This window comes from Scylla paramamosain, chromosome 36 (genome assembly GCF_035594125.1).
Source record: "Scylla paramamosain isolate STU-SP2022 chromosome 36, ASM3559412v1, whole genome shotgun sequence".
Lineage (NCBI taxonomy): Eukaryota > Metazoa > Arthropoda > Malacostraca > Decapoda > Portunidae > Scylla > Scylla paramamosain.
The window spans coordinates 4,919,408-4,942,648 of NC_087186.1; the positions used below are offsets into that span (position 1 = coordinate 4,919,408).

A 23,241-nucleotide genomic window follows, 5' to 3' on the forward strand; every position below is an offset into this window, starting at 1 on the left:
GTGATGTTTACTCGTACTTAACACATGATCCCTTGGTCAGGAAGAGCAAAAATCCAGGAAAGCCACAGACAGTAGGGTTAATAGGGTTTGATATACTGAAGGTTTACTGTAGATAAACAAAATCAGATTCTCTCTCTCTCTCTCTCTCTCTCTCTCTCTCTCTCTCTCTCTCTCTCTCTCTCTCTCTCTCTCTCTCTCTCTCTCTCTCTCTCTCTCTCTCTCTCTTCTTCTTCTTCTTCTTCTTCTTCTTCTTCTTCTTCTTCTTCTTCTTCTTCTTCTTCTTCTTCTTCTTCTTCTTCTTCTTCTTCTTCTTCTTCTTCTTCTTCTTCTTCTTCTTCTAGAGAAACAATTATGTTTGGTGTAATATATGTATAGTGTACTGTAAAAAGTAATGAGATGAGTGTATTGCGGAGCATGCTCATACCCACAGTGTAAGTGTAGCACTGAAGAAAAAAAAACAGCAAAGTGGAATTTACAGGGACAAGCATTGCCACCATCATAACCATGAAACAGCAGAACTTGAGACAATCAGTACTTATCAACATTATTGTATTCATATATATATTTGACTGGCCAAACATTCACCTCTGTGGTTAGTGGCTTCTAGCAGACTGTCTGTACACCTGTAGATACACTGCTGTAAATGTACCACAACACAGCAGAGGCATGCTCCTGACCACCTATAACAAACATGTTAAGCAGTGAACACTCCTTAGAGATGAACGAATTCGATTCCCCATACAGATTCTGCCTGTGGAGATTGATGAGAAGGAGCGGAATCATCTGCTGGAAACAGAGGAATACCAGATGAAGATGGAGGAGTCTCCCTTCTTGTACCTCACCTGTGATCTACCACAGCCTCCCCTCTTCAAAGATGAGAAGAAAGAAAACATCATTCCACAAGTAACAGCACTGAATCCTTGCTTGTGTAATAGTTGTGATAATTCATAGTGTAGTTGTTGAGAATAACATTTGTTTTGAATAATTAATTTGAATGAAATTAGACACACATCCATGTTTATTGGTTTCAGGTGAGCTTGTATGTGCTGCTGAGTAAGTTTGATGGCAAGACTGGCAAGGAGTATCAGACCTACAAAGAGAGTATTTTGAAGAAGTTCCAGCTAACAGGCCTGCCTCCTTATCTCATTCTCTACCATAAGGTTAGGCCTCACTTATCAGTGATATTTTTGCTTTCTTTACATCTTCCAAACAAATGAGGTGGCATTGTTTGTCTTTCCACATATAGAATATATTGTAAGGTATAAGAGAAGATATGAGAAAATCCGTGTATAGTGGAACCTTGGTTACTGAACACTTCTGTTTCCAAACAAATTGGTTTTCGAACAAAATTTTTAACTCATTATTGCTTCGGTCACGGTACCATAATTTGGTTCTAGAACAAAGTTACCTGATTTCAAATATTAAAAGACATAGCAAAAGCTGTTGTTTATTACTAATTTATAGTTTCTATAAATATTTACTTTGTGTTTATATATTTGGAGGAGAGACACAAAATATAAGAGTGATTCAATCTTTGAAATAAGGTAAATATGATCCCGTTTGAAAAGCCTCTATATAAACAAACAGTTTATGGCGCTCAGGAGTTATCCCAAACCATCTGTGGCTCTCTCAATGACCCCCAACACTATCATTACTGCACAGCTGCATTTTTCCAGTAGCTTTTCCCAGTAGCAAGATGTCTAAGTGTTATGATCACCATTTAGGCGGTAAGTGGGTTGCTCCCCCACTGTGTCCGTCTGTAAGGCTCCCCTCACTAGATTGGTGACAAAGAATCTAAACAGTATCTTCTGATGAGTTCTATGTCATTAACTTTATTCAGTACATTCTTTCTGGATAAATAATTTGTGAGCTGGAGATGATGTGAAGCAGCCATCTCGGCTGTGGAAGCATCTGTCGTAAGCTGCTAAGACAAGGTAGACTGGTGTCTAGGAACAGATTAATCCATTTTACATTGATTCTTGTGGGGAAAATAGTTTCGGTTTTCAAACATTTTGGATTTTGAATGGCACTCAGGAACAAATTAAGTTCTAGAACCGAGGTTCCACTGTATTATATAAATTAAGTTCTAGAACTGAGGTTCCACTGTATTATATATGCCTCATTGCAAAAAGATTTGACTTTTTCAAATTTACTTTGTATTTGTTGAGTATACTGTATATTGCTGATGTGCCCCTTTATAAATAAGAGACTGCAAATGTATGAATTTCTAATATGGATATAAATGAGATAACCTTGTTATATTGATTATATTTAGTAGATGACTTTCTCTTTTTGCTTGATAAACTTTCAGAGATTCACCAAGAACACTTTCTACACTGAGAAGAACCCAACCATTGTCAACTTCCCTGTTAAGAATATCGACGTTGCTGAGTATTTGACCGAGGAAGTAAGTGAATGTGTTTATATGTTGCAAGTATGTGAATAACTTTATATATATATATATATATATATATATATATATATATATATATATATATATATATATATATATATATATATATATATATATATATATATATATATACATATACATATATACATATATATATATATATATATATATATATATATATATATATATATATATATATATATATATATATATTTTTTTTTTTTTTTTTTTTTTTTTTTTTTTTTTTTTTTTTTTTTAAGGAGGGATGCCAGCCAAGGGCAACAAAATATTTGATAGCGGTTTGTATATTACCCCATCTTAACACATGGTAACTTACCCTTAACTGCCCAAATTTTCTTAAGCTTGTTGGAAAAAAATATTTATGATATTCTTTTCTTTCTGTGTAGCAATAATAATAGTTTACAGTGAGTTTTCTTAAGAATTAATTTTTATGTAATAGAAAATTTGTCCAGTTGGATATGAGAGAGGATATCTCTGAAAGGTTGTGATATATAGCTGAAATGAAATATCCAAAATTATGACTAGAAATATATTTTTCTCATGAATTGCAGTTGTTACTTTTAATAACAAGTATACATTTAAAATTGTTTAAAAAACTGCTTCTAAAATATTACCTATAATTTGAAAAAAAATGTCAAACTTTCCAAAGATAAATTTTCATTTCTTTCACTATAATTATTTCTACCAAATTCTACTGAAGAGTTGAATGATATTAGGATGTTATACTTCTGCTTTCTGACTGACCTTTGAGTCATGCCTTGAAGCATTGCTCATAGGATTAGCCTTGGCAGATGTTGACAAAATATTCACTACTTTGTTATCGAACCATTTCACACGTTTCTCATGGTCTGGGTTTGATGTATCCATTTCCTCATAAAGATACAATATGGATGAATATAGATAAGTAAAGAAAAGTCAGCACTGAAAGCCTTGTTGAAAATTATAATATCAAAACTTAGTCAAATACATCTCCAATATGTGACGTGGTTATTCAAAGAGGGGCATAAATGCCACCAAAGCCACTTTCTGAGTTACACATGGGGTAGTATAGTGCAGCACTTCCTCTTTCACATGAAACAAACCTTACGTCTCTAGCCCAACTGCAAGTTGGTTGACAATCCCATTCTCTGAACCTTTCTGATTGAGACTACAAGTGCCCCTCCTCGCTGATTCCAAGCTTTGGTCAAGTACAGGCGTATACGCGCCTTGCATACCAATACAGAGCAGGAGCTGGGATGACGTATGAGCACTGTGTGATAGTAGTCTTATCTTATTTTCTTATTAATATCTTTGTAGCATGCAATTTGTTTAACTTATCTGTCAGTTGTACATTAGGATGCATTCTTTTCCAGGTGAGGTGAACTGTAGCTGCAATATTTTCTTGCAGTGTTATTATCTTATTATCTTTGCAATATCATTATTCTCTTGTTTCCATGACAACTTACCGTCTTACTTGTGTCTCACTTCCTATATTTCACTTCCTTTGAAGCATAATAACTGGCAAAGTGCTTACCTGTCACTTACCTGTACCTGCATCCATACCTGAAAATGCATCAGTATATTAAGATAATCATGTGTTGGTCTCTGGTAATCAAGCCTGAGGTAGTATTTACCAAGAAAATAACATGTTGAGGCTCCGATAGGGTTTTTTTTTTGGTGTTTGGGGACATTCATTTACCTAGCTGTCATTTTCTTGTATCACTTCCCTTGCTTGACACAGCAATAAGATAGCAAGATAATCACACATTGGTGACTGGAAATGAAAGATGGGGGTATTTTCTTACTATGACAATGGGTTTGATGTGTTCAGAAAGTGTTTTTTTTTTTTATATGGATATTTATATTCAGTTCATTCTAAAATACTTGTTTTTTCTAAACAAAGGAAAACACAGTCATTGTTTGCTTTTTGTTTTTCAGAATGCTGTAAGATAATTTTGTTTGCATCTTGCTACTTAAAGTAGGATTCCTACCCTATGTTTTAAAACAAGCCACAACCCTCTAGCTCAATATTGCATTCTGAAAAGTCGCCAAACTTTGACTGCATTTTTTTCTGTTTTTTTTGTTTTTGTCGTTTAAGACCCTCTTTGAATAACCACCTCATATAATTTCCAAAATATCAAACCTAGTGTCAATACCAATTTGAATATATATGTTGTTTCACACAGCAAGATAGAATGATAGTGAGGAAGAATAGAAAGAATTAGAAGAAAGAAAGAAATGAATATAGAGAGGGAGTGAAGAGAGAGAGAGAGAGAGAGAGAGAGAGAGAGAGAGAGAGAGAGAGAGAGAGAGAGAGAGAGAGAGAGAGAGAGAGAGAGGGTGCCTGAAGTACAATAGTTATACCTGCTCCCTCACCATTTTGTGTAAGATTTGTATAGTAATCACCTACCGTCAAGTTTTTCCATACTTCCCTTTGCCCTCTCATGTTGAGTCCATTAAGACATCCTGCATTAGAACAGCCACTGTGACCAAAACCAAGATAACTATGCATAGGACTCTGTTGAGCTATTAGCTTTCGCCCAGAAGTGGATGAATAACCCAACAGTAAGGTTGAAAATCTATACAAGGAGAGAATTATTTTTCTTTTCAACCATCAATGCAGGCATAGCATGCTGCTGAGCAGTATTCCATGTTAGAAGGGTTGCCCATTTGGGATGAGTTGTCATTATAATTCAGAAAATGTGGAATCAGTTCCTTCTGTCTTGGTGTCTTTGTTGAGACAAAGGATGCTCCCAGCTTTTTTGCTGTGTATTAGTAACTGAATGAAAGGCCTTAAGCCACTGTCCAGTTTGTTTACCATTTTTTCACTTTATGCTATTGCTAATTTTGTTATTTTGTGTTTTTATGTTTCAGTATTAACAAATTATCATTATTATGTGAAGTATTCAGAGAAAAAAATGCACTCAAACTTCAGTGAACTTCCAAGACCATAACACAATTTGCAAAAGATATGCAAAAATTAGGTAGTGAATATCATGATCTCAAACATTTTTTGAGGACATAATGATATTGATTGTTTGCTGGTCATTATTATAACGTTTATAATAAGAAAGTTTTGCGTGTTGGAAGTTCACCAAACTTTGAGTGCATTTTTCTCACTTCTTTATTTTGTCACAAGCGGCCATTCTAATGCAGGACACCTCATATTATCTAATAGAAGAGTCGGCCTTCCATATAGAGTAATTAGATCCCATCCAGACCCTGTAGTTTGCCTGTAATAATTTTTGAAACATGATGTAAAGTTTGTAAGTTGTGTAGAGTAAATAGAGCAAGCAGGTACAGCCAGATATGTGTGGTAGGAGATTTTAATTTTAGGAATATCGACTGGAGTCTGATGGTGGGTAACAAAGAAGCAGGGGAATTTTCTTAAGGTAATTCAGGATAATTTCTTAAAACAGGTAGTCGTAGAACCCACAAGGGGGAATAATATTCTATATTTAATTCTTACTAACAGGGAGGAAGCAGTCATGCAGGTAGAGGTTGGAGGACAGCTAGGTAACAGTGATCATAGGAAAATTATGTACAGTTTAAAATGGGAAGAAACTTTTAGAAGCAAAAACACTAGTAAAATACCTGACTTTAGGAGAGCAGATTTTGAGGAATTAAAAAGGTACCTCCAAGGAGTTGACTGGCAACGGATGCAGGGTGAGGTCAGATCCGGGATAGAGTTGAGAGAGATAAGGCAAGATGAGAGAGGTGAGGTGAGGTATGAGGGTGTAGGACAAGAGGAGGGAAGATGTGTCTGGAAGGGGCAGAGGAGAGAGGGAGGGGGAGATAGGTGTGAGTATGTTGGAATGTCAGATCACGCTGAAATGAGAGAGGTGAGGTCAAGGCGAGTAGATGAGGGAGTGGAGAGGATGGTAGGGGCCAAGATGAGGGGATTAGGTGAAGTAAATGTAGATGAATTGTATAAATATTTTGTAGATAAAGTTTATACAGGTCAGTTAGCAAATATCCCATATAGGGCAATAAGATCACAGGAAAATGACCCTAAATGGATGACTGCTAGGTTAAAACATCTGTTTTACATCTACATGTTATATCTGGAGTTTAGTAAAGCATTTGACAAGGTACCCCATCAAAGCCTCCTGAGAAAGGTTAGGGCACACAGGATAGATGGGAAGGTGTTAGGCTGGATAGGGTCATGGCTTAGCGACAGGCGACAAAGAGTTGTAATAAACGGCTCAAAATCCGAGTGGGGTCATGTAATTAGTGGGGTGCCACAGGGATCAGTATTAGAGCCATTATTATTTCTAATATATATCAGTGACTTGGATAGTGGAATTAGTAGTGATGTTAGGAAATTTGCAGATGACACAAAGATAGATCGATTAATTAGGTCAGAATCGGATGCCATCGCCTTGCAGGCAGATTTAGATAGGATGAATGAATGGACGGACAGATGGCAAATGCAATTTAATAGCAATAAATGCAAAGTATTTAGCATAGGTAGAGGAAACACACACAGTAGGTACACATTAAACAACGAAACTCTGGTAGGTACAGGGTACGAGAAAGATTTAGGAGTTATAGTTAGCTCTGAACTCCATCTAGGAAAACAGTGGATAGAGGCCAGAAACAGGGCAAATAGGGTACTGGGATTCATTTTTAGGAGTATTAAAAGTAGAAGGCCGGAAGTAATATTAAAGTTATACTTGGCGCTTGTCAAACCTCATCTAGACTACGCTGTGCAGTTCTGGTCCCCACATTACAGGAAAGTCTATTAGAATCAGTACAGAGGAGAATAACTAAAAGGACACAGGGGGTGAGGAGTATTCCTTATGAGGTGAGATTGAAGTTGTTAAATCTACATTCTTTAGAGAGACGTAGGTTAAGAGGAGACCTGATAGAAGTCTTTAAGTGGTATAAGGGTTATAACAAGGGGGATGTAAGCAAAATTCTTAGGATCAGCCATCAGGGTAGAACAAGAGATAACAGGTTAAAGCTTGAAAAATTTAGGTTTAGGAAGGAGATAGGAAAAAATTGGTTCTCAAATTGAGTGGTAGATGAGTGGAACGGACTCAGTAATCATGTTGTTAGTGCTAGGACATTAGAGAGCTTTAAAAGAAGATTAGACAAGTTTATGGATGGGGATAATAGATGGAAATAGGTAGGTATATTTCATACAGGGACTGCCACATGTAAGCCTGGTCGCTTCTTGCAGCTTCCCTTATTTCTTATGTTCTTATGTTCTAGAGAGTGAGGCGGGCCTCTCTAACCCACCGTTCCCCCTCCTTTTTCCCTCGTACTCCCCCTCCCATCACTTGATCTCACTTGCGTGTGTATCTCCCTCTGAGCCATGTGGAGCATCCCTTTGTTCAGCAGTTGGGCCTCTATTCACATGTGGGATGGATATACTTACCATATTTGCTGGCATATTAGATGCACCTCTGCATAAGGTGCACTCCTAGAAATTGTCTTGTGTGTGTGTGTGTGTGTGTGTGTGTGTGTGTGTGTGTGTGTGTGTGTGTTATGTAAGAGGGCCACTGGCCAAGAGTGACAAAAATTTTTGATAAAAAGAAAGGCCCACTTAATGCCATAGAGATGTCATATAGAATAATTAAAAAGAGGATAAGTGTCTTGAAATCTCCCCCTTGAAAGAGTTGAAGTCATAGGAAGGTGGAAATACAGAAGCAGGCATGGAGTTCCAGAATTTTCCAGAGAAAAGGATGAATGATTGAGAATACTGGTTAATTCTTGCATTAGAGAGGTGGACAGAATAGGGACGAGCGAAAGAAAAAATCTTGTGCAGCAAGTCTGCAGGAGGTGAGGAGGCATGCAGTTAACATGAAAATACCAGTAGAAAATAGTAAGAACTGCAACATTGTGGCAATAAGAAAGAGGCTGAAGACAGTCAATTAAAGGAGAGGAGTTGATAAGATGAAAAGCTTTTGATTCCATCCTCTCTAAAATAGTGGTGTGAGTGGAACTCCCCATACATGTGAAGCATATTCCATACATGGATGGATAAAGCTCCTATACTGAGTTAGTAGCTGGGTGGTGAGAAAAACTGGTGGAGATGACTCAGAATGCCTAACTTTATAGAAGCAGTTTTAGGTAGAGATGAGATGTGAAGTTTGTAGTTTAGATTATAAGTAAAGGAGAGACTGCAGAAGAGGGGGACAGTTGAGTGTCATTGAAGATGGAATAGATATCTGGAGGGTTGTGTCAACTTGATAGATGGAGAAACTGAGTTTTTGAGGCATTGAACAATACTAAGTTTTTTTTTATTATTATTATTATTTTTTATGTAGGAAGGATACTGGCCAAGGGCAACAAAAATCTAATAAAAAAAATGCCCACTGAAATGCCAGTCCCATAAAAGGGTCAAAGCAGTGGTCAAAAATTGGTGGATAAGTGTCTTGAAACCTCCCTCTTGAAGGAATTCAAGTCATAGGAAGGTGGAAATACAGAAGCAGGCAGGGAGTTCCAGAGTTTACCAGAGAAAGGGATGAATGATTGAGAATACTGGTTAACTCTTGCGTTAGAGAGGTGGACAGAATAGGGGTGAGAGAAAGAAGAAAGTCTTGTGCAGCGAGGCCGCGGAAGGAGGGGAGGCATGCAGTTAGCAAGATCAGAAGAGCAGTTAGCATGAAAATAGCGGTAGAAGACAGCTAGATATGCAACATTGCGGCGGTGAGAGAGAGGCTGAAGACAGTCAGTTAGAGGAGAGGAGTTGATGAGACGAAAAGCTTTTGATTCCACCCTGTCTAGAAGAGCAGTATGAGTGGAACCCCCCCAGACATGTGTAGCATACTCCATACATGGACGGATAAGGCCCTTGTACAGAGTTAGCAGCTGGGGGCGTGAGAAAAACTGGCGGAGACGTCTCAGAACACTTAACTTCATAGAAGCTGTTTTAGCTAGAGATGAGATGTGAAGTTTCCACTTCAGATTATAAGTAAAGGACAGACTGAGGATGTTCACTGTAGAAGGGGGGACAGTTGAGTGTCATCGAAGAAGAAGGTTGTGTCGAGTTGATAGATGGAGGAATTGAGTTTTTGAGGCATTGAACAATACCAAGTTTGCCCTCCCCCAATCAGAAATTTTAGAAAGATCAGAAGTCAGGCGTTCTGTCGCTTCCCTGCGTGATATGTTTACCTCCTGAAGGGTTGGACGTCTATGAAAAGACTTGGAAAAGTGCAGGGTGGTATCATCAGCGTAGGAGTGGATAGGACAAGAAGTTTGGTTTAGAAGATCATTAATGAATAATAAGAAGAGAGTGGGTGACAGGACAGAACCCTGAGGAACACCACTGTTAATAGATTTAGGAGAAGAACAGTGACCGTCTACCACAGCAGCAATAGAACGGTCAGAAAGGAAACTTGAGATGAAGTTACAGAGAGAAGGATAGAAACCGTAGGAGGGTAGTTTGGAAATCAAAGCTTTGTGCCAGACTCTATCAAAGGCTTTTGATATGTCCAAGGCAACAGCAAAAGAAGTTTCACCAAAATCTCTAAAAGAGGATGACCAAGACTCAGTAAGGAAAGCCAGAAGATCACCAGCAGAGCGGCCTTGACGGAACCCATACTGGCAATCAGATAGAAAGTTGTGAAGTGATAGATGTTTAAGAATCTTCCTGTTGAGGATAGATTCAAAAACTTTAGATAAACAGGAAATTAAAGCAATAGAACAGTAGTTTGAGGGATTAGAGCAGTCACCCTTTTTAGGAACAGGTTGAATGTAGGCAAACTTCCAGCAAGAAGGAAAGGTAGATGTTGACAGACAGAGCTGAAAGAGTTTGACTAGGCAAGGTGCAAGCACGGAGGCACAGTTTCGGAGAACAATAGGAGGGACCCCATCAGGTCCATAAGCCTTCCTAGGGTTTAGGCCAGCGAGGGCATGGAAAACATCATTGCGAAGAATTCTAATAGTTGGCATGAAGTAGTCAGAGGGTGGAGGAGAGGGAGGAACAAGCCCAGAATCGTCCAAGGTAGAGTTTTTAGCAAAGGTTTGAGCAAAGAGTTCAGCTTTAGAAATAGATGTGATAGCAGTGGTGCCATCTGGTTGAAGTAGAGGAGGGAAAGAAGAAGAAGCAAAGTTATTGGAGATATTTTTGGCTAGATGCCAGAAATCACGAGGGGAGTTAAATCTTGAAAGGTTTTGACATTTTCTGTTAATGAACGAGTTTTTGGCTAGTTGGAGAACAGACTTGGCATGGTTCTGGGCAGAAATATAAAGTGCATGAGATTCTGGTGATGGAAGGCTTAAGTACCTTTTGTGGGCCACCTCTCTATCATGTATAGCACAAGAACAAGCTGTGTTAAACCAAGGTTTAGAAGGTTTAGGACGAGAAAAAGAGTGAGGAATGTACGCCTCCATGCCAGACACTATCACCTCTGTTATGCGCTCAGCACACAAAGACAGGTCTCTGACACGGAAGCAGTAGTCATTCCAAGGAAAATCAGCAAAATACCTCCTCAGGTCCCCCCAACTAGCAGAGGCAAATCGCCAGAGGCACCTTCGCTTAGGGGGATCCTGAGGAGGGATTGGAGTGATAGGACAAGATAAAGATATGAGATTGTGATCGGAGGAGCCCAGCAGAGAAGAAAGGGTGACAGCATAAGCAGAAGGATTAGAGGTCAGGAAAAGGTCAAGAATGTTGGGCGTATCTCCAAGACGGTCAGGAATACGAGTAGGGTGTTGCACCAATTGCTCTAGGTCATGGAGGATAGCAAAGTTGTAGGCTAGTTCACCAGGATGGTCAGTGAAGGGAGAGGAAAGCCAAAGCTGGTGGTGAACATTGAAGTCTCCAAGAATGGAGATCTCTGCAAAAGGGAAGAGGGTCAGAATGTGCTCCACTTTGGAAGTTAAGTAGTCAAAGAATTTCTTATAGTCAGAGGAGTTAGGAGAGAGGTATACAGCACAGATAAATTTAGTATGAGAGTGACTCTGTAGTCGTAGCCAGATGGTGGAAAACTCGGAAGATTCAAGAGCGTGGGCACGAGAGCAGGTTAAGTCATTGCGCACATAAATGCAGCATCCAGCTTTGGATCGAAAATGAGGATAGAGAAAGTAGGAGGGAACAGAAAAGGGGCTACTGTCAGTTGCCTCAGACACCTGAGTTTCATTGAGGAAAAGAAGATGAGGTTTAGAAGAGGAGAGGTGGTGTTCTACAAATTGAAAATTAGATCTTAGACTGCGAATGTTGCAGAAATTAATGAAGAAAAAGTTGAGGGGGGGTGTCAAGACACTTAGGGTCGTCGACAGAAAGGCAGTCTGACCTGGGGACATTTATGGTCCCCTCCCCAGATGGGGACTCCAAGGCTGGTGTAGGAGTCGCCATGATTTTAAAATTTTTGAGTGAAGGGTGTGTGTGTTATTAGGTGCTTGTAGTTTTGTGTGGAGGAAGAGAGTTGTCTTTAGAGGGCAGGCTGTGACTGCCCCCTTGTGTTGTGAGGCACAAAGGGAAACGTTCAATGAGGTCACAGCTGGGTTTAATGATAAGTTCACAGCACCCCTTGAACAGTGCTTTAGACCTCACTGGGAGTAATTATCGTTTCGGCAGGTGTCTACTGCCTCCTCCTCTGTCCCAATCAGAAATTTTAGAAAGATCCAAAGTCAGGCATTCTGTGGCTTCCCAGTATGAACTGTTTACTTCCTGAATGGTTGGAGAGTGACAAAAAGATGTGGAAAAGTGCAGGGTGGTATCATCATCATAGGAGTGGATAGGACAGGAAGTTTGGTTTAAAAGATCATTGATGAATAATAGGAAGAGAGTGGGTGACAGGACAGAACCCTGAGGGACACCACTTTTAATAGATTTAGAAGAATAGTGACCATCTATCACAGCAACAATAGAACAGTCGGAAAGGAAACTTAAGATGAAGTTATAGAGAGAAGGATAGGAGCCATCGGAGGGTAGTTTGGAAATCAAATGCTTTGTGCCAGACTCTCTGAAAAGCTTTTAATATTTCTAAGACAACAGCAAAAGTTTCACCAAGTTCCCTAAGAATTTGTATGTTTCGTCCTCACATCTGGTGTGATGCAGCGCTATGGCTGTGTAATACTACCAGCACATCTAAAACCATGTGTGTGTGTGTTTTGCTTTCTCTCTCTCTCTCTCTCTCTCTCTCTCTCTCTCTCTCTCTCTCTCTCTCTCTCTCTCTCTCTCTCTCTCTCTCTCTCTCTCTCTCTCTCTCTCTCTCTCTCTCTCTCTCTCTCTCTCTCTCTCTTTTATTTATACAATTAAAAGTTACAGAAGAGTAAGTTACATATTTTACATTACATAGATATTTGTAACCTTTCACAGGCTAAAGACAGCATTATAAGTGCTTTCTACCTTAAAGTCCAACTCCTGTCTCTTATTTCACCTCATCAGCCAAGTTTTCACTTGTTCCTTGAACTGTTACACACTTGTAACATCAAGGCTTGGTTGTGAGGTGAGCAACACATTTCATAAGGTGATGTGTTTGTAGACGAACTGCCGCTGATGGTGCCACATCTGCACTGTGGCTGCAGCAATTCTGTGGGGGCCTGCAGACTGCCCTGGTGGCAATCTGGGCCTGCCAAGGTGGCTGTCAGATTACTTGCAAGTGAGGCCCTCCTTGGTGGTGTATTTTAAACAAAACATCATAGTGAGACCCATCACGTCTCTGTGATGATGGAGGCTGTGGAGACATGGCTTTTGCCTGACATTGCTGATAAGCCTCACCACTCTGTTTTGAATTTTGTCTAAGAGGGCAAGGTGTCTCCTTGCAGCCCCACCCCAGGAGAATCATGCATACTCCATGGCAAAGCAAATCTGCGCCTTGTAGAGATGGTCTGTGGGGATCGACAATGCACATTTTGTCTGAGAAACGCTGAACCAGGAGGTTTTCCTTGTCTGTGGCAGTCTGAGCCACACTTCCATCCCCACCTCCAGCCCCTTGCTATCAAGGAGCTACAAGATCCTTCTCAGGGACGTTAGCTATCCCAAGGCCTCCCTGGCATGTCTCTCAATGTGAGTTTTGAAGCTTAGCTTGCTGTCACAGCTGACTTCCAGCACCTCCACCTCATCTTGTGGCTCCAGCATATCCCCTTCAAAGTCAAGATGCAGCTCTGTACTGGACCTGGAGACTGAACAGCTGTCTTGTGTGTGGCAAACTTTACCAGCCATTTGCTGGCCCAGGCCATGATGCGCCTGAGCGTAGAGTTCATTTGGGCAACAGTGGCAGTCTCCTCCCCCTGGCCTGGAGCTCTGGGAGAGGCTAATGTCATCAGCATAGACCTTTGTAACAGGGATGAAGCTCAGGAGGTCATTAATATATATTCCAGAGCAGGGGGCCAGGACAGCTTCCTTGAGGAACTCCTGCTCTGATGGGATGCGTGTCCAACTCCCGCCCATTGACAACCACTTTCAGCTGTCTCTCACTCAGGTGGTCATTGAAGAGCTGGATGAGTGGCCCATCTACACATGCTGCTCATGTTCAGAGTTTTGATAGGAGGACTGCATGCCACACTATCAAATGCTCCCTCAATATTGAGAGCCACGATAACAGTAACCATCTCTTCATTGAGGGCAGCACTCTACTTCAAGGTTAGCAGCAGGTGTAAGTCCACTGCAGATTTGGTGCTCAGCAGGTGGTGGCATTCCAGGTGCTGGGTGACTCTTGAGGCCACCACAGATTCCAGCACCTTGCTTAATGTGAGCAGCAGGGACACAGGGCAGTAGTTTTTGGCCTCAGTTTTTGCATTCTTTTTGTGCACTTGAACCATACTGCTCAGTTTCCAGGCTTTCAGCCACCTGCTGGTCTGAAGGTAGTGGTTGAAGAGAGGCAAGTGGGTGAGTCAGTTCCTCAGGACACTGGTGGAGCAGACGGGGGCTAGCATTGTCAGGCCCTATTGCTTTTTTTATTGTCGAGGTTCAAGAGTAGCTGTTTCACCTCTGCCATACTTGCTTCAACTCTTACTATTTTACTGTTACTGGCAGTGATGGAGATGGTCTGTAAGGGTCGACAATGCACATCTTGTCTGAGAAATGCTGAGCCAGGAAGTTTTCCTTGTCTGTGGCAGTCTGAGCCACACTTCTGTCCCCACAGTGGAGGGGAGGGACAGTGTTTCCTCATGACTCACCCTGCTGTTCCTTCACGAGGCTCCACCAGTGCTTACTCCTGACCTGACTGCCTCTCATCTTCTTCCTGAAGTCTGCATGCCAGTGCTCAGAGGCCCACTCTCGAGTGTTCCTCATTTGTTCGGCTGCCCCCTAGTGCCTCTGCCTGTTCCTAGAAGCTGGGTGCCTCTTGTAAGCATGCCAGGTTCAGTATTTAGCATCAGAGGCTGCACAGCACTCAGGCACAAACCACAGGTTTGAGGACTTTGCTGTGTGCATGGAGTTGGGCACCCAGCGAGCTTGCAGGGCATGAAGCAGTTTAGTGAGTCAACCTGCTGGTCCAAATTGCCTCACAGTATGTCCTCCTAATCCGTTTTTCTCAGTGTGGTGTGCAGAGCTCCCCAGTTTGTCTCTTTCCACCTCCACAACGTGTGAGTGTGACTCTCCTCCTGTGGCCACCTGAAGAGGATTTTTGTAAGCACAGCCACATAATCAAAGGTGTCCATGAAGTCTAGTGGCAAGCACTGCACAGTATAGGAAGGGAGGTCTGTCACCACCAAGTCAAGGGACAACCCAGAGCTATGAGTAGGGAAGCTGACAAAGTTGTGGAGGTTGTGCATGACTGACAGTGAAAGCATCCCTGACAATATTCTGATTCAGGTCACCAATAATTATCACATTATCACGTTGTTTATCCATCATCATAGTGTCAATGTTCACCATTAAGAAGTCTAGCAGCACTGCTCCATGTGATGGGGGTCAATAACACCCAAAGCACAAGAAACTGTTCCCACTTTTATCTGTCACTTTTAGCACAAGTGCTCAAGTTTCCTGGGAATGGGTATGGGCATGGAAGGCTCCACTACTTGAGTGTTGAGTGACTCCTTATAACAGAAGACCACACCCCAGCATTAAGTGGAGCAATCTTTTCTTCCCGCACACAGGCATAGTTCGCAAGCACTTTGTCATCTAAGAATGTTTCACACACAAACACTATGTTGGCACTGTTTTTCTTAATTACACTATAAGTGAGCTCCCTGACATCAGTTTGGAACCCCCTTTGGTTGGCTTACTTAGCCCCTTAGATAACTCACTGTTAGACAAGTTACAGCACCAGTTCTGGGTATTGTGGTAGGCCTCCATAGTGCAGGGTGTGAACTGGTGAGGTGACAGGCCAAGAAGACCAGGAAACTGGGGCTCCGTGAGGGGGCTGTCAGTGGTGGCTCAGTTGACCTCAGGTGACTGGTGGGTTGCTGCAGTTGCCAAGCAATGCCTCTCAGGATGATTAGCATATCCTGATTGCTTTGCCATACTGCCTGCACCTCCTCCTGCTGCCTCTGATCAGCAAGTCTAAGTTTGGCAGTCCTTGGAGGAGTGTGGCAATGCTCACAGACTTTCCTTTGATGCTGCACCCAAGTGTGCTTCCCACTCCTGTTCTGAGGTCAGTGGGCCCACTGTTGCCTGAGATGGGTTGTGGTTTTAAGCTGAGTCACTACCTCCAATCATCTTCATGTTTGTCGAGGCACCACTGTGTCTGGATGATCATTGGGTTGTTGTTCAATCTCCTCATTGTACCAGCTACCAGTATTTCTACCATATGTTGCCCCTATTCCCAACCTTCAGCTGATCCTGGTGACCTGGTGAGGTCACATGTGGGGATGGTGTGCTGGGTGGCAGTGAAGTGGTGCTGGGAGGCAGGGGGTTTGGTGCTGAGTGGCTGGGGAGGCAGGGTAGCAGGGCTGGTTGGCAATGGAGGAGGGTTGGGAGGCTCACCAGGTGTGTCCCTGCTGTCCTCTGTAGTGATGTAAGTCACAGCTTCACAATCAATTTTATTAGGTTTAGCCATGCATGCTCTCTCATTCTCTCTCTCTCTCTCTCTCTCTCTCTCTCTCTCTCTCTCTCTCTCTCTCTCTCTCTCTCTCTCTCTCTCTCTCTCTCTCTCTCTCTCTCTCTCTCTCTCTCTCTCTGTGAGAGAGAGAGAGAGAGAGAGAGAGAGAGAGAGAGAGAGAGAGAGAGAGAGAGAGGACAATCCTGAGGATTGCAAAGTTGAATGAGACTGATTGAGAATGAAAATGGATGGAAGGAGCATAAATGAGAAGGAAATAGATGGAGGAAAAAATTAAAAGAGTGGAGGACAATGAAAAGAGAATACTTATTTCTCAATACTTCCTCTCTCTCTCTAATTCTTCACTCACTCCTCACCCTTGCTGCTTATATTTATTCTTTGTACTTTCTCCCCATCCTGCCATCCTCCTCCACCCTTGTACTCTCCTTCTCTGGTTATCTCCTTTTCTCCCCTTTTTCCTTTCCTCTTCCATCCCCTTTGTCCTGTCCCAAACCTCCCTCCCTGTCACCTCCCCTCTCCCTTATCTGTCAAAGATAAGTGACAAAGGAGAGGAAGGGGGAGGAAGGGAAGGAGAAGAGAGAGAGTGAGAGTGGGGGATGGATGAAGGGAGTGCAGGGAAGGGGAAAAGAGAGAATGAGAGGGGGGGATGGATGAAGGGAGTGCAGGGAAGGGGAAGAAGGGGGGAGGGATGGAGGTAACTATTAGATAATTTTTTCCAAGAAAAAAGTGTGTCTAATGTGCCAGCAAATACGGTAAGTTGTTGGAAAGGACAGAATATTGACGCGGGGTTGGGATATATCTTAGAGGGCACGTATTTGCTAGTATTGCATCTGAGCTAGTGGCAGAATGCCCCTTGCGATTAAGTAGGATAAACACCAGTTACAGTGTTGACCAGGCAACTCGTGCTGACCACAAGTCCCTCTCGCCCATTCCTGCATCCATTGTCATTGTGTGGGGTTGAGCCTGGTGTGGTTTCTTGACCTTCCTGAGTGTTGTGTGTTGTATTGTATCTGAGTTGTCATTGTTTGTGCCATTAGATGTTACTGGGATTCAGAGTTTTGTTGGGAGCTCTACAACCAGAGGATATAGAAATGTGGTGTTGGTTGGTGGTTGTTTCCTTTCTCCCTGTGCTGTAAGTAGACTGTAAGTAGACAACTGGCCAACAGTAGGATATAATAGTCTGTGGGCATGGGCAGTCCATCTAGTGGGAGGAAGCTCACAGAATATTATAAACCTCATAGGTATGTGTCCTTTTGTTGTAGCTGTGCCCCCCTCCCTCCCACAGAACATGGTTTATGACTTTTTTTTTTTTTTTTTCCATGAGGAGGGACACTGGCCAAGGGCAACAAAAATCCAATAAAAAAATGCCCACTGAAATGCCAGTCCTATAAAAGGGTGCAAAGCGGTAGTCAAAAAATGAAGGATAAGTGTCTTGAAACCTCCCTCTTGAAGGAATTCAAGTCATAGGAAGGTGGAAATACAGAAGCAGGCAGGGAGTTCCAGAGTTTACCAGAGAAAGGGATGAATGATTGAGAATACTGGTTAACTCTTGTGTTAGAGAGGTGGACAGAATAGGGGTGAGAGAAAGAAGAAAGTCTTGTGCAGCAAGGCCACAGGAGGAGGGGAGGCATGCAGTTAGCAAGATCAGAAGAGCAATTAGCATGAAAATACCAGTAGAAGATAGCTAGAGATGCAACATTGCAGCGATGAGAGAGAGGCTGAAGACAGTCAGTTAGAGGAGAGGAGTTGATGAGATGAAAAGCTTTTGATTCCACCCTTTCTAGAAGACCAGTATGAGTGGAACCCCCCAGACATGTGAAGCATACTCTATACATGGATGGATAAGGCCCTTGTACAGAGTTAGCAGCTGGGGGGGGGGTGAGAAAAACTGGCGGAGGCATCTCAGAACGCCTAACTTCATAGAAGCTGTTTTAGCTAGAGATGAGATGTGAAGTTTCCACTTCAGATTATAAGTAAAGGACAGACTGAGGATGTTCACTGTAGAAGAGGGTGACAGTTGAGTGTCATTGAAGAAGAGGGGATAGTTTTTCTGGAAGGTTGTGTCGAGTTGATAGATGGAGGAATTGAGTTTTTGAGGCATTGAACAATACCAAGCTTGCTCTTCCCAAATCAGAAATTTTAGAAAGATCAGAAGTCAAGCATTCTGTGGCTTCCCTGTGTGAAATGTTTGCTTCCTGAAGGGTTGGACGTCTATGAAAAGATGTGGAAAAGTGCAGGGTGGTATCATCAGCGTAGGAGTCTACACAGCAGCAATAGAACGGTCAGAAAGGAAACTTGAGATGAAGTTACAGAGAGAAGGATAGAAGCCATAGGAGGGTAGTTTGGAAATCAAAGCTTTGTGCCAGACTCTATCAAAAGCTTTTGATATGTCCAAGGCAACAGCAAAAGTTTCACCAAAATTTCTAAAAGAGGATGACCAAAACTCAGTAAGGAAAACCAGATCACCAGTTGAGCGGCCTTGACGGAACCCATACTGGTGATCAGATAGAAGGTTGTGAAGTGATAGATGTTTAAGAATCTTCCTGTTGAGGATAGATTCAAAAACTTTAGATAGGCAGGAAATTAATGCAATAGGACAGTAGTTTGAGGGATCAGAACAGTCACCCTTTTTAGAAACAGGCTGAATGTAGGCAAACTTCCAGCAAGAAGGAAAGGTAGATGTTGACAGACAGAGCTGAAAGTTTGACTAGGCAAGGTGCAAGCACGGAGGCACAGTTTCGGAGAACAATAGGAAGGACCCCATCAGGTCCATAAGCCTTCTGAGGGCTTAGGCCAGCAAGGGCATGGAAAACATCACCAAATGGAAGTTATTTGTAAGACTCCCTTACTATAAATGGGTGAAACATGTTGGTGATCTCATTTGTTTAATCATTACAGAAGACCAGTAGGACCCTGTAAACGTGTATGTGGGCCCTGCACTAAACTCTGCAAGAGGTAGTTTAGGAAAGCTGATCCGAGTTAGTGGCAGCTGTGAGAGAGGTTGAACCTGGTGTTGTAACAATATGTATATATATAGTGGAACTACAGTTACCAAACTTCTCCCTTTTCAAACAACTAAATTTTAAAACAAAAAATTTTAACTCATAATTGCTTCAGTTGTCATACCATAATTCAATTTTCAAACAAAGTTACTTGATTTCAGATACTACAAGCATAGCAAAAGCTGCCATTTATTACTAATTTATAGATTCTATAAATATTTCCTTAATTTTTATATATTTGGAGAAGAGACAGGATAAGACAGCAATTCAATCTTTGAAATAAGTTAAATGTGATCCCATTGAAGAACCTCAGTGTAAACAAACAAGGTTCAGCACTCAGGAGTAATCCTGAGCCTCCTGTGGCTCTCCCTATGACCCACAGTGCCATCACTACTGCACAACTGCATTTTCCCAGCAGCTTTTCCCAGCAGCAAGATGTCTAAGTGTTATGATCACCTTTATTTTGGCAGTGAGTGGGTTGCTCCTCTCTTTGTCACTCTGTAAGGCTTCCCTCACTTGATCAGTGACAAAGAGAATGCCTGCATGGTCTAAACGATGTTTTGACAAGTTCTGCGTCACTAATTTCATTCAGTACATCTTTTCTGGATAAAAAAAATTTCTTAGCTGGAGATGTGGAATGGCCATCTTAGCAGTGGGAGCACCAGTCATTACATACTAAAACATGGTGAATGAATGGCTGAGAACGGATTAATCTATTTTACATTGATTTCTATGGGGAAAATAGTTTCTGTTTTTTAACATTTTGGATTTCAAACTGCATTCAGGAATGAAATAAGTTTGAAAACCTAGGTTCCACTGTCTGCATATATATATATATATATATATATATATATATATATATATATATATATATATATATATATATATATATATATATATATATATATATACATACACACACACACACACACACACACACACACACACACACACACACACACACACACACACACATATACACACAGGGAACCCCCAGTTCATCACTGGATTATGTTCCAAAGTTACCCATGAAGTACTAAAATCTATGATATATTGACTGATTCAGAAAGAAGAAGAAAAAAAAAAAACTAAGTCACTGATTAGACCACTCACCTTTTTGCAGCAGAAATGGTGATTTATCGCCAACTCAGTGAATTAGGAACACGCACCATGTGCACAACACACTGACCCAATAATAACCAGAATTTTTGCACAACACTTACATAACACACCAAGCCATCACCACAAGGATGACAATTCATACACAACATTGAATGGCGACAAAAAACTGCTTCTGCACAATCATCCAAGCCAACCACCACCCAACAATAACAGCAGTGTACAGCACTCACACGAACATGCCAAACTGCCACCAGTCCAAGTACACCAACCAACAAACAATGTGAGAGTGGCAATAAAAATTGCTGCTTGCACGGTTGATCAACCTACACCAGCTGTTGCCCACTCCACCTGCTGACAGTTGACTGTTGACAGTGACAGGTTGGTGTGAACCATGCCGTTGCCTCTGCCTGGCAGCCACCTTATCAGCATATATATATATATATATATATATATATATATATATATATATATATATATATATATATATATATATATATATATATATATATATATATATATATATATATATATATATATATATATATATATATGTACACAAACAGGGTTTCCTGTGAGTTAAGGCACATACTTCAGGATATGATAGTTCAAGTAATTCTAAATAAAAAATACTCTATATGCATATGCTGCGTTTTGTTTTATTTTGCAAGAAATTAACATGTAAGTTGTGTGTTGTGGGAGCCACTTGCCTGGGTGGGCCGCCACCTCTTTCCTTCCTTTCTCAGCTCGCTACACACTCCAGTGGCACTGCACAGTATTAAATGACAATTTTTGTGTACAATCTACACAATCAAAGCCTTACAGGAAACAGTCAGCAAGTGACATTAAATTCTTTTATGTGTCAGTAAAGAAAATTTACAAGTAACACAGTTATGCAGTGGTTGGTAAGTGCTACTTTTTAAACATATATATGTATGTATGTACATATGTCGCCACACTCCCCCTTCCTCATAGCAGCAGAGCAGGAGAGTTTTGGCATGCTTTCCCAGTGTCAGTCACTACCAAGTACTTAGAAAGGACAGACATATTGAGACAGGCAGTAGTATCTGGCAGAGACTGGGCAGGAATACAGCTAGCCGGGTCAGTTGCTTGAAGGGGATAAGTGAGTCATTATGGGCCATATGCTCCAGCCTAGTTAAATAGCATAGGAGTCTCCATGGTGGCCCGCCAGGGAGTGTAGTTGCATATAACGCACTCCATACCCAGGAAAGTGACTCCTCAGCTGCATGTTGATGCGGGCTGAATTCTTGTACAGTGAGAGGTGAATTGCCCTCCTGTGTGTTTGTGGGCTCTCATCTGTAGTCGTGTCTCTTGTTAGCGAGCTTCTTTAGTGTTAAATGCTACTGTGTCAGGCCTGCAGAGGACTTAAGTGATTAGTAGTGTAATGAAATTTACTCCCTCCTTAGGCCCTGATCAGGCCTGCCGTCCAGGAGGCTGTAAACGATGATACTCTGCTAGAGTGTTATAATACCTTGCCAGAAGTCGGGGGTCCATTACGAGGGCAGTATTCCCCTGATGTATTATACCTCAACCTTATATGTGTGGTTGCTTGTTACAATTGTTTCTTTCTAGACGTGATTGGTGATTCTTACCCAGCTGGTGGAGTTGTAGTTATTGCCTGCAGGTGAGTGAAACAGACTGGCGACCTCATTACTGTGACCTGTCATTATGACCATTGTTAAGAAGGGTGCACAGGTCAAAAGTGGATCTTGCAACAGATATTAAGCCCTGCACAAAGTCCCATAGGAGGTGACTAGGGGGGAGCTAGTGCAGGTGCGGCAGTTTTATATATATATATATATATATATATATATATATATATATATATATATATATATATATATATATATATATATATATATATATATATATATATATATAATTTTTTTTTTTTTATTATCTTTCCATTAGTTCTGTAATATTCATCATGAGGAAAAGTACTGTAATTTTTTACCTATAGGGGTTGCACCTCCACCATGCCATGTGCCCAACTGGATGGAAATGTCAGCTAAGTATCGAAACAGAAAATTATGTATAGGTGTTACTAAAATAAGATTTCATCAATCTGTATTTCAATAGTGGACATAAAACTAACCATATGATTTTTTTTTTTTTTTTTGGTGGGGGGGCATGAATTGTCTGAAGAGCCCTCTATTGGGGCAAAAATGAGGATAACACTGGGGAATAAAGAAATGCATCCCCACACCTGTATATCTGCTACCCCACTGAGAGACCAGTGAGAACAGATGGCCAAGGTGGTTTTCCAGATGTACGAGTATGATGATATACAGTGAATTTGTTCAAGTAGACACAGCAAATGCCATAGACTCTTCCATCTTAATAGGCTTAATGGAAACTTAGCTAATGAATTTGCCCACATGAGCAATTGAAGGTTAAGGCAAAGCATGGATACTTGATATGCCTGACTGAAGTGTGCATACTGTCCCCAGGTGAAGGAGAGACATAAGGAGCCTGTGTATGACCTGGTGGCCAACATTGTGCATGATGGGGAGCCAGCTTCAGGGACTTACCGATGTCACATCCTTCATAAGGTATGTCACCACCCACTCCTTGTATGTGATTTATCTGTGATTGGGAGTGTGAACAAAAGGAGTGTCTGTGCAGTAGTATTTATTGTTTTCTCTGGTCTATTTTTTTTTTTTTTTTATATATAATTTAGTTTTCCTGAATTCCACATTGGAAGCTTATGTATATGAAAGATTCTAATAATAAATCAGCTTCTCTATTTTCCCATAAATTTAATAATGCATCAAAAAATGTCACAGAT

General features: G+C 41.2%; 1 protein-coding gene across 1 annotated transcript in view; it reads left to right on the forward strand.

The window, feature by feature from the left end:
* Positions 1–23,241, forward strand: part of LOC135090838 (ubiquitin carboxyl-terminal hydrolase 39-like) — a 43,716-nt gene that overhangs the window by 19,898 nt on the left and 577 nt on the right. Inside the window, exons 7-10 of the mRNA XM_063987927.1 lie at positions 745–903; positions 1,032–1,160; positions 2,312–2,407; positions 22,904–23,005. Coding sequence (XP_063843997.1) covers positions 745–903; positions 1,032–1,160; positions 2,312–2,407; positions 22,904–23,005 — 486 coding nt within the window. The remainder of the gene's footprint in view (positions 1–744; positions 904–1,031; positions 1,161–2,311; positions 2,408–22,903; positions 23,006–23,241) is intronic.